The following is an 11,518-nucleotide window of genomic DNA, read 5'->3' as shown; positions in this document are numbered from 1 at the left end:
ATGAATCAGGCAGATAAGTCGAGAGGACCCCCTAGAGCTGCTGTTGCAATGGCTAGGTTTCAAAGGACTATGTCAGTATGTGGTTTTATTGACATGGAATTCGTAGGTAGCCGGTTTACTTGGTCTAATCGATATACCAAAGAACGACTAGACCAGGGCTTTCAGAACACACAATGGAGAAGTAAATTCCCTTTCAGCCGGGTTATCACTCTGAGCCCTAATGAATCGGACCATTGCCCGCCCTTGATCGAAGTAAGCGGGGCGAATGCAGTAGAAGATGTAAACGTTTTCGTTTTGAGGAAATCTAGCATGGTTAGGAGGAGTGCACAAACATCATCCAACAAGAATGGTCTCATCCTATAACTGGTAATGTGTTGAGGCAGTTAGGGCATAAGATTAAATGTGCTGGAAACAGGCTCATGACTTGGCACCTTACTGAGTTTGATAAACAGAAAGTGGAGATGAGAATCATACAAGAGAAGATCAACGACATCATGAAACAACCCTTCTCTCCTCAACAGTATGAAGAGCAACTAACACTGCATGTCAGCCAATTGCTTACACAACAAGAGAAATATTGGAGGCAGCGTTCTCAGACATTATGGCTTCGTGATGGGGACAGGAATTCTGCATTCTTTCATCGAAGTTCAAACAATAGGAAAAGTCGAAACACTATAAAAGGACTAAGAGATGAAGATGGTGAATGGCAAGCGGCACCAACTGAAATCCAGCATCTCCTTATGAATTACTTCAAGGATGTTTTTTCCACTAATAACATTGACTTTGAGGCCGTTAGACTTGTTCTTGAAGCTACACCAAGAAAAGTGATATAGCTAATGAATAATGAACTCATGAAGTCATATACAGATGAAGAAATGAAGGCTGCACTCTTCCAAATGCATCCGTCTAAAAGCCCTGGCCCTAATGGTATGTCTCCTTTTTTCTTCCAAAAGTATTGGAGTGTTGTAAGTAATGATGTATTTTTGGCAGTACGCAATTTACTTGAGAAGGGAGAAATTTGGCCGGAGTCAAACTTTACTCATCTCTGCTTAATACCAAAAATCAAGGACCCCAAAGATGCAAGTCATTTCAGACCTTTTGCTTTATGCAATGTCATTTGCAGAATCAGTTCCAAAGTGGTTGCCAACAGATTAAAAATGTGGCTCCCAGATATCATATCCCCCTTGCAAAGTGCTTATGTCCCAAGTAGGTTAATATTAGATAACATTATAGTAGCAACAGAAACAGCACACTTCATGCACCAATTGAGGCAGCAGGAAACGGGTTTCTTTTCCTTGAAATTGAATATTAGTAAGGCTTATGATAAATTAGAATGGTGCTTTCTGCATGCTATGTTATCCAAGCTTGGTTTTGCCCCTCCCTGGATCCAAATGATTATGACTTGTGTGAAGTTTGTAAGATACTCTATTTTGATTTATGGAGAGCCTACTTCCCAAATTGTCCCTACAAGAGGCATCAGACAATGTGACCTTTATCACCTTATCTTTTTATATTGTGTGCTGAAGGCCTATCTGCTTTGATCAATAAAGCTGTTGATGACAATGTTATAGCGGGTTTAAAGATGAGCCCTCAAGCTCCCACTCTTCATCACTTATTCTTTGCGGCTGATAGTTTTTTGTTTGGAAATGCTAATGTGGAAGAATATTATCAGTACAGAATGTTACTTGATGTTTATGAGCATGCATCAGGGCAAAAAGTGAATTTTCAAAAGAGTAGTGTGGTATTTAGCAACAATGTACCACAAGATGTGCAGCTGCACCTTGCATCCATTTTGGAAGTCAAGTGTGTTAAGGAGAATGATACGTATTTAGGGCTGCCCTAGTAGGAAATTAAAAAAATGGCTATTTTTGCTTATATAAAAGAGAAGCTCTCCGAGAAGTTGATCAATTGGAAGTCCAAATTTCTCAGCTCGGCAGGTAAAAATTTTTAATGAAGGCTGTTACGCAAACTATGCCCTTATAGGCTATGAATTGCTACCTCTTACCAAAAGGATTGTGTGATGACATTCATCAATTATGTCCATCTTTCTTATGGGGAGATACAACGGAAAGGAAAAAAATCCATTGGCGAAGTTGGGAAAGACTATGCCTTACTAAACATGAGGGTGTCATGGGTTTTAAAAACATCTATGCTTACAATTTAGCAATGCTTGCCAAGTAAGGTTGGAGACTTGTTACAAATTCAGATTCACTCATTGCTAAAATCTACAAAGCTAGATATCACCCTCATTACTCCTTTTGGGAAGCTAAACTTGGAGACTCACCATTCTGCTCTTGGAGAAGCATATTACAAGGCAAGCATGTTTTGAAAGCTGGAGTACAATGGTGTGTTGGTAATGGCAAGAAAGTGGAACACATGGCATGACATGTGGATTCTGGATTGCCAGCAGATTCTGATTCACAAGCCTTCAAATTGTGAGCTAGAACTTGTAGAGGAACTCATTGATAAACGACATAGAGAGTGGAAAGCTTTTGTAATCCATGACATCTTTCCTCTAGAAGTGGCTCAAAAAATTTTGAGCTTGCCTCTTAGCAGAAGACCAATAGAAGATATACTCTCTTGGATTTTAGAGAAAAAAGGTTTTCACTCGATGAAATCGGCATATTGGATTTCTCGAGCAAGTGTGCTTGGCAATACACTTGCGTCTACATCTAATGGAGATCTTTTCCAAGACTTGTGGAAGAAATTGTGGAAAGCAAAGGACCCTGGGAAGGTGCAGATCTCCCTATGGAGAGCAAGCAATGATTTGTTGCCTACTAAAATGAAGCTACTAACCAAAGGTTTTCAAGGAGACATATTATGCTCTCATCGTTTTGAAGATCCTACACATGTTCTTTGTAAGTGTCCTGTTAATGCCTCTATTCTATCATCTCCTCCTTTTAATCTCAATAGAAGTTTGTTACCTAATATTCATTTCAAAGAGTAGATGCTTGATCATGCTATGCATCTCAAACAAGAGATTTTTGACCAACTCTTAATGGTGTTGTGGGCACTTTGGAAGAATACAAATAACTTGTTGTGGAATGGCACTAGTCAAACTGCCAATGACGTCGTCTTAAGCTTGTTAGCATTGCTCGATGAGTTTAGACAAGCTAAGCAAGTAAACAAGCTACGTACTGTGCATGAAAAGCAAAGATGGAAACCGGCCTCTGATGGTAAATGTAAGTTGAATACTGACGGAAGTTTCTTACCAAACTAGATGAATGTGGACTGGGTGGTGTACTTAGAGATGCCTCAGGCCAGTTCCATGTAACTTTTGCCGTCCTTGCATGCAACGGCGCTTCTGCCAAAGAAGGACTAAAAAATTTCCATTCAATGCTGGTTAGTAATGCTGTAATTGAGACAGACTGCCTTGAAGCCACATATGACTTAGCCAATGTCAATCATGAACTTGTTGATGCTGGAGGATTGATAGATGATATTAAGGTAGCTATGCATACTTTACAGAATGTTACATGTTGTTATGCTCCAAGAACATGTAATGGAGTGACACATAAACTAGCTTGTATGGCCTTTGAGGCCACTGATAGTTGCTCTTGGCTTGCTAATACCCCTGATTGCATCAGTGATGTGATGCAATTCGATTGTAATCACTTTGCTTGAGAGCTATTGTTAACAATGAAAAAAAAAAGTGGAAATTATATACATATATCTATATATGTTTTTGTGTGTGTGTGTACGGAGAGGATCAGAAGCAGACGTCCGCAATTGATGCAAAAGTGCGAAAGCAGCTCAGGGAGGCTCGAGGCAGCATGGATGGTGGCTCTGGTTCTGTCCTCGTAGACCGAGGATATCTCGTACGGCGTCACCATCAAGGTGAAGACCAACATGATAGAAGTCGAAGGTTTGCACCGGAAGTTCAACAGAAAATCCAAGCAAACCAATCTCGACTTCGAACTAGTCACTGAGGAGTCCACCGGCAAGAAGAATTTCAAGATGGAGGCCTGGTTTAGCACTGGCAAGGCCAGCGCCACCATCCGCGCTGCCCCGAGCCGTTCTGAGCAGCATCGGCACTTTTGCATCTTTGCTGACGTCCGCCTCTACACACACACACACAGATATATATATATATATATATATATATATATATATATATATATATATATATATATATAGGGAGCATCAAGAGAGGACTTCCTTAAACTCTTAAAGTAAGGATGTTCTTATTTTTAGGATATATTTTAATAATCACAACCACTCATTCTTTAGTTACCTACACACATATAAATCCTACAAAAAATTAGCCAAATCGGAAAACGTTTAACCATTGGATTAGCACAATGTTTGTTTTAATTTTACCTAACTGATTACAATTGTTTACACAATTTTGAATGACCAAATAATTATGGATTTGGTTGCTTTTTTGTAGAAATTATTCTTGCATAGGAATCTAAAGGACCAACGGTTGAGATCAATGATTTAGGTCACATACTTGTGTAAAATAACAAAAATCCTCAAATTCTTAAAGTAAGGACGTCCTCTCTAGAACGGGCCTATATATATATATATATATATATATTGTGTGTGTGTGTGTGTGTGTGTGTGTGTGTGTGTGTGTGTGTGTGTGGACCCGCTTAATGAAATGATGGGATAAGACCCAACTAGTGTGGTGAGAAGAAGAATTATGAGTGAACAACTTCAAGTGGTCTTCTTTTAGGAAAGTTCTGTCATGCCTTAAGATATCAGTACCTTAAAATTCATAATTGCATCTGAGACGTCCATTTTACACGGGAAAATTCAACGGTTGTAAAAAGACCAAAGCAATAGATTGGCTACCTGCTATGTAGGTAATATTACTGTTAATAACTAATGTAAGTATATTGGACTATCCCTATTCAACACATGACTTTCCCAAAGCCACAAGGTATCTCTCCTACTTGTTCGTGGCTTAAAGAAAATTAAAGAAGTCTGCAAGATCGGATCATCAAGAGGAATCAAGGAGGATCACTCTCACTGATCTTGAGTATAAGTGGTATTCATTTCATATCATGCTAGATGATTTAAATTGATATGCATGTCGGTTAAATTGATTTGGCATACATATTTGCATTAAAGATTTTTGACATGCATGGTAGATAAATAGGAAGTGTTGATTTCAGTTTTAACATCTTTCCATATTTATCTTATTTGATAATTAAGAAAAGATTTGATTGAGGGGGAGTTTTCCTCCCTTATAAAAGGTTTCGAAACTGAAGTTAGATGTAGGGTTTTTTTATGCATTTTGTTCAAATCAGTTTCTGAAAACTCTCTACTTGTTTCATGTATTCTACTGCATAATCTCTCCCTTTCATAATTCACTCTCATGATCAGTGGGACGTTGAGATCAAGGAAGATTGGTTGATTGGCTCTTATTGATAGAGTGATGATTAAGTAAAAAGTTAGATCAGTTATAAATCAAGTTAGCATTTGTTGCTAAGTGAATGTGTTTGTTATGAACAACACTACTTGTATACTGTAAACGTACTCATTTGATTCATATTGGATTGATTTCTCGTGTTGGCTACGTTAAAAGCCACGCAGTGAAGTTTCCATAGTGGAGAGGTTTACACTGCGTCAGCAAAAGCTTGTGTTCTTTTTTCTTGAGGTGTTTGATTATCAAGTCTTGTTATTTATTCAAGTCATTGAGTTATTGTTCCATCTGGTGTTTTCAATTGGCATCAGAGCGGGTTCTAGAACTTTCTAGTGATCTCAGGAAAGATGGAACATTCACGTGATAGGGCTGCTGGTGGATCTATAAATTGTCCTCCATGGTTCGATGGTGGATGTGAAAAATATACTCAGTGGAAGATATACATGAAATCATATCTCTATGCTCAAGATGAACATGTGTGGAATATTGTAGAAAATGGCTGGACTGTACCTATGGTAAAAGCAAAAGGAGAAAGCTCTTCCACTGCCAATCCCAAACCAAGGAAGGACTGGACTGAGGAAGAAGTTCGTGATCTGCAAGCAGACTTCAAGGCTAAGAATAGCATTTTCACAGCTCTATCTGAACAGGAAAAACTGAGGATCAGTCATTGTGATATTGCCAAGCAGGCATGGGACCTTCTACAGACTACATATGAAGGAAATAAAAAGGTACGTGCACAGGAAAGATGGAACATTCACGTGATAGGGCTGCTGGTGGATCTATAAATAGTCCTCCATGGTTCGATGGTCGATGTGAAAAATATACTCAGTGGAAGATATACATGAAATCATATCTCTATGCTCAAGATGAACATGTGTGGAATATTGTAGAAAATGGCTGGACTGTACCTATGGTAAAAACAAAAGGAGAGAGCTCTTCCACTGCCAATCCCAAACCAAGGAAGGACTGGACTGAGGAAGAAGTTCGTGATCTGCAAGCAGACTTCAAGGCTAAGAATAGCATTTTCACAGCTCTATCTGAACGGGAAAAACTGAGGATCAGTCATTGTGATATTGCCAAGCAGGCATGGGACCTTCTACAGACTACATATGAAGGAAATAAAAAGGTACGTGCACAGAAATTAAAAGCACTGATCTTTGAGTTCGAAACTATGACTATGGGAGATGATGAAACCGTTGATAACTTCCATGGTAGAATTCTTAAAATTTCCGGTCAGTGTCGTAGTCTGGGAGCACCTTTTGATGAAGATAAGATTGTCAAAAAAATTCTCAGGGCCTTGCCAGAAAAGTTTCATTCAAAAGTCACTAGTATAGAGGACTCATTTGATATTGATAAGTATCCACTCCATGAGCTCATCGGCAATCTCAAAACTTATGAGATGAGGTTAAAACCTGAGAAGAAAAATAAGGGTGTAGCCTTCAAGGCAGTGAAAGGAGTAGTAGAAGAAGAAGAAGAAGAAGAAACACTAGATCTTGCTCTACTGACAAAGGAATTCAAAAGATTTATCAAAAGCAAGAACTCCTCTAGAAATCCCAATGCTCCTAGGAAAAACACTTATGGAAGAAGCAGTAGCAGCAGTGACTACAACAGCAAAAGTGGAAAAGGAAGCTTCAAGGGAACCCACTCAGGAAAACCTAAATGTTATGAGTGTGGTGGCTATGGTCATATCTCTACTGACTGTGGAAATAGGAAGCATGGAAACAGCAACAACAAGTCTCATCTTTCAACTTGGAGTGATGATGAGTCTCAAGAAGTTGAAAATCTGGCTCTTGTATCATCACTTCTACCTGATTCAGATAGTGACGAGGCCTTCTCTGATGATGAAACAAATGTCCGCTGCAGACAACTCTACAAAGCTTCAAAGGCAACTCTGCTTAGAAACTTGAATTTGGAAAAAGAAGTAGAATTTCTGAGAACTGAAAAAGAAAAAGTGGAGCATCTATTGGAATCCTCACAATCTGCATGGAAACCAGAGAAAAGCAAACATGTGAGTGATCTACAAGATGACCAAGAGTTATTGACATGGAAGACTGAAAAAGATGAGTATCTCAACAGGATCAAATTGCTGGAACTGGATGTTAAAGGACAACAAGCATTGAACTTGGAATTGTTGGCTAAAAATGAGTCTCTGCAAGATGAGTTAAAATTGACTCAAGAAAGATTCACCAAGTTTGATGTCAGCTCTAGCTCCATGTCAAAATTGCTCGGATCAGGAAAAGCTCCTCATGACACTTGTGGGTTAGGATACACTGGAGAGAATTCCAAAAGTACTAAATTCGTAAGAGCATCAAGACCATCTGGAGAAATGGAAGAAGTCTCCACTGATGATCATGTCAAGATTGTGAAGGAAGGCCAACCAAACCCAAACCTTCAGGTAAAAATTGACCAAAAGTTCCACACTGGTCAAAACAAGTACGCAAACTCTAGAACCTTTATTCCTACTTGTCATCACTGTGGTAAGATAGGCCATATCAGACCTAGGTGTAATGAAAGGCTTTCAAACTCACAGTTTTCTCAAGAAAAATGTACGGTTGAATCCCTACAGTTTGAGCTTAAAGAACAAAAAGAACTCATTAACAGACTAGCTGAAATTGTATCTAAGAAGAACCTTCAAACTGAAAGAAGAAAAGAGGTCTAGACCAAGAAAAATGAAAGTAAATGTCTTCAGTCTTATGAAACTAATGATACATGTCTTTTCGCATGTGCAAGCAAAGCTCAACAAAGCTCTCACATTGAGGCAACTTGTTTGGTAGCCTTGACTGCATTAGCAGACAAGCGACGAGATTTCTGGTATGTTGACAGTGGTTGCTCTAGACATATGACTGGAGACAAAACCTGGTTTACGTCCTTTAAGGATGAAAACACAACTGGATCAGTCACGTTTGGAGATAGAAGGAATGCAAATATTCTGGCTCGAGGCACTGTAAACACTCCAGGTATACCTGATCTTAAAAATGTTTTATTCGTTGAAGACTTAACTGCAAATCTGATTAGCGTCAGTCATTTGGCTGATGACTATGAAGACGTGTGGTTTAACAAACAGAGATGTTTGGTCTTAAATCAGAAAGGAGAAGGTATCATGGGAGGTAAGAGATCTGTTGATAACTGTTATCATATTCAAGCTAATGAATCTTCCAGCATGCAGTCTTGTTTGTCTGTAAAATCCACAGAGGAGACCTTTGAACTTTGGCACAGGAAGATGGGACATGTAAACTATCAGGACTTGCTGAAATTATCTTCCAAGCAATGTGTCAGAGGCTTGCCCAATTTAAAGGGCAAAACTGACAAGATATGAGGGAACTGCAAAATTGGAAAGCAAACAAAGGCACCTCACAGGGTGATGAATTATGCAACAACCACAAAGGTATTGGAGCTATTGCACATGGATCTCATGGGACCAGCTCAATCTGAAAGTATTGGAGGTAAGAGCTATATGCTAGTAGTGGTAGATGATTTCTCAAGATACACTTGGGTAAATTTCTTAAAAGACAAGACTGAAACGTTTGAGTCTTTTAAAAACTTGAGTCAAAAATTGATCATTGAGAAGCAGTCATCTAATACCAGCATAGTAAGAGTAAGGTCAGATAATGGTACTGAATTTAAAAATGCCACTTTTTCTAACTATTTTCATGAGCTTGGTGTGTCACATGAATTCTCAGCTCCAATCACTCCACAGCAAAATGGCATTGTGGAAAGGAAAAATAGGGTATTGCTGGACATGGCTCGAGTGATGTTACATGCTGCATGTCTAAGCACAAACTTTTGGGCTGAGGCTATCAGCACTGCGTGCTATACAATAAATAGAGTCTTTTTTAGACCAGGTACTGATCAAACAGCTTATGAGCTGTGGAAAGGTAAGAAGCCAAATGTGGGATACTTTCATGTTTTTGGAAGTCCTTGCTACATTTTACGAGATAGAGAGCATCTTGGTAAATTTGATGCTAGAAGTGATGATGGTGTGTTCTTGGGATATGCTCTGAACAGTAGAGCTTATAGGGTTTACAATAAAAGAACTCGAATTGTTATGGAATCCATTAATGTCTCTATTGATGATCAATGTGTAAAACAGGAAGAACCATTTGCAGATCCATCTCCCTCCTCTGTCACACAACCACTGAACACAGAAGCTCCAACTGAGGAAGAGGAAGAGGAAATCCCTGACAGCATTTTTGAACCGGCTCCCACTCAGAGGAGGAGGTTCAAACAAGTTCAAAAAGACCACTCCAATCAAGATATCATCAGAAAGATAACAGATGGACCGACAACAAGGAGAAATGTTGCAGCATAGGTAAGTCCCTCTGAGGTAAGTCAAGAGAATGTGTTACTGTGTTTTGTTACCAAAAATCTGCTAAGCATGAATGTTATATCCCATTTTGGTTTTGTGTCCATCGTTGAACCAAAAAATATTAAGGAAGCCTTGTTGGATGATAACTGGATTAGTGCTATGCAGGATGAGCTGAATCAGTTTACTAGGAATGATGTGTGGTACTTGGTACCTCGACCTAGTAAGTGCAATGTTATAGGAACCAAGTGGATTTTCAGAAACAAAAGTGATGAAAAAGGGAATGTGATTAGAAATAAAGCTAGACTAGTTGCTCAGGGATATTCTCATGTTGAAGGTCTTGACTTTGACGAGACATTTGCTCCTATAGCTAGATTAGAATCAGTTAGGTTACTCCTTTCTGTAGCATGTCATCTCAGGTTCAAATTATTTCAAATGGACGTCAAAACTGCCTTTCTGAATGGGATTCTTCAAGAAGAAGTTTATGTGGAACAGCCTCCAGGTTTCAAAGATCCACATAACTTAGATCATGTCTACCTGCTCAAGAAAGCCATGTATGGACTAAAGCAGGCTCCTCGAGCCTGGTATGAGAGGCTTTCTACTCTTCTTGTGGGAAAAGGGTATACTAGAGGGTCCATTGATAAAACATTGTTTGTCAAACGAACTAAAAATGAAATTATCATTGCCCAAGTGTATGTTGACGATATTGTTTTTGGTTCCACATCCAAATATCTTGTCAAAGAGTTTCAATCCGTCATGGAAAGTGAATTTGAAATGAGCATGTGTGGTGAACTAACTTTTTTTTCTTGGATTGCAAGTAAGGCAGATGGATACAGGTTTGTTTCTCTCTCAAACCAAATACGCTGAGAATCTGATCAAGAAATTTGGTCTTGAATCCAAGAAGACAGTGAACAATCCCATGAGTACCACTACTAAGCTGAGCGAAGACCAGGATGGGAAATCAGTTGATCCCACACTCTTTTGTAGTATGATCGGCAGCTTGCTCTATTTCACGGCTAGTAGACCTGACATTTCCTACAATGTGGGAGTGTGTGCTCGATTTCAATCAAATCCCAAAGAATCACACTTGGAAGCTGTCAAAAGAATCATCCGATATATTTTAGGTACAGTTCACTGTGGTATTTTCTATACCTTTGACACTATATGGAAATTGCAGGATATTCTGATGCTGACTGGGGCGGAAATTTAAAGGACAGAAAGAGTACCTCTGAGGGATGCTTCTTCATTGGCAACAATCTGGTTGCTTGGCACAGCAAGAAACAAAACTGCATCTCTCTATCTACTGCAGAAGCTGAATATGTTGCAGCTGGAAGTTGCTGCACACAAATGCTTTGGATGAAGAAAATGCTTCATGATTATGGCATCTCTCAAGGTAAGTTGTCTATCTTCTGTGGCAATACTAGTGCCATCAACATCACAAAAAATCCAGTTCAACATTCTCGAACAAAGCACATTGACCTTCAATATCACTTTATTAGGGATTTGGTTGAGCAAAATATACTTGAGTTAAGCTTTGTGCCCACTGAAAGTCAACTTGCTGATTTGTTCACTAAGCCACTTGACACTGCTAGGTTTGAGATGTTGAGAAATTCTCTAGGGATATGTTCTAAGCATTGAGGCACAAGAATGTCTGTCCACTATTGATTGAGAAAATTGTGATCTTAGTATCCTCTGACCACTGTCACTAGTGAAATGCCCATATCTTCAACTATGTATCCTTTATTGCCATGCCTTATTCTGGACAAATAATTGTGTACTCATGTTTAGTCACTGAATCACGTAACTTTGCTATACACTTCACTTATAGCATTATGTGGTGGCAT

At 39.0% G+C, this 11,518-nt stretch overlaps 2 protein-coding genes across 2 annotated transcripts; both read left to right on the top strand.

The window, feature by feature from the left end:
* LOC133730889 (uncharacterized) lies at window positions 1–833 on the top strand. The gene is made up of 2 exons (XM_062158396.1): window positions 1–279; window positions 384–833. The coding sequence occupies exons 1-2, from the start codon at window positions 1–3 to the stop codon at window positions 831–833; spliced, it is 729 nt and encodes a 242-aa protein (XP_062014380.1).
* Window positions 834–5,718: 4,885 nt separating this feature from the next.
* LOC133730888 (uncharacterized) lies at window positions 5,719–8,687 on the top strand. Its single transcript, XM_062158395.1, has 3 exons — window positions 5,719–6,099; window positions 6,201–7,804; window positions 8,102–8,687. The coding sequence occupies exons 1-3, from the start codon at window positions 5,719–5,721 to the stop codon at window positions 8,685–8,687; spliced, it is 2,571 nt and encodes an 856-aa protein (XP_062014379.1).
* Window positions 8,688–11,518: the final 2,831 nt, after the last annotated feature.

This window comes from Rosa rugosa, chromosome 2, assembly GCF_958449725.1.
Source record: "Rosa rugosa chromosome 2, drRosRugo1.1, whole genome shotgun sequence".
In the NCBI taxonomy this organism is placed as follows: Eukaryota; Viridiplantae; Streptophyta; class Magnoliopsida; order Rosales; family Rosaceae; genus Rosa; species Rosa rugosa.
This window is presented reverse-complemented; position numbering and strand designations above follow the sequence as displayed.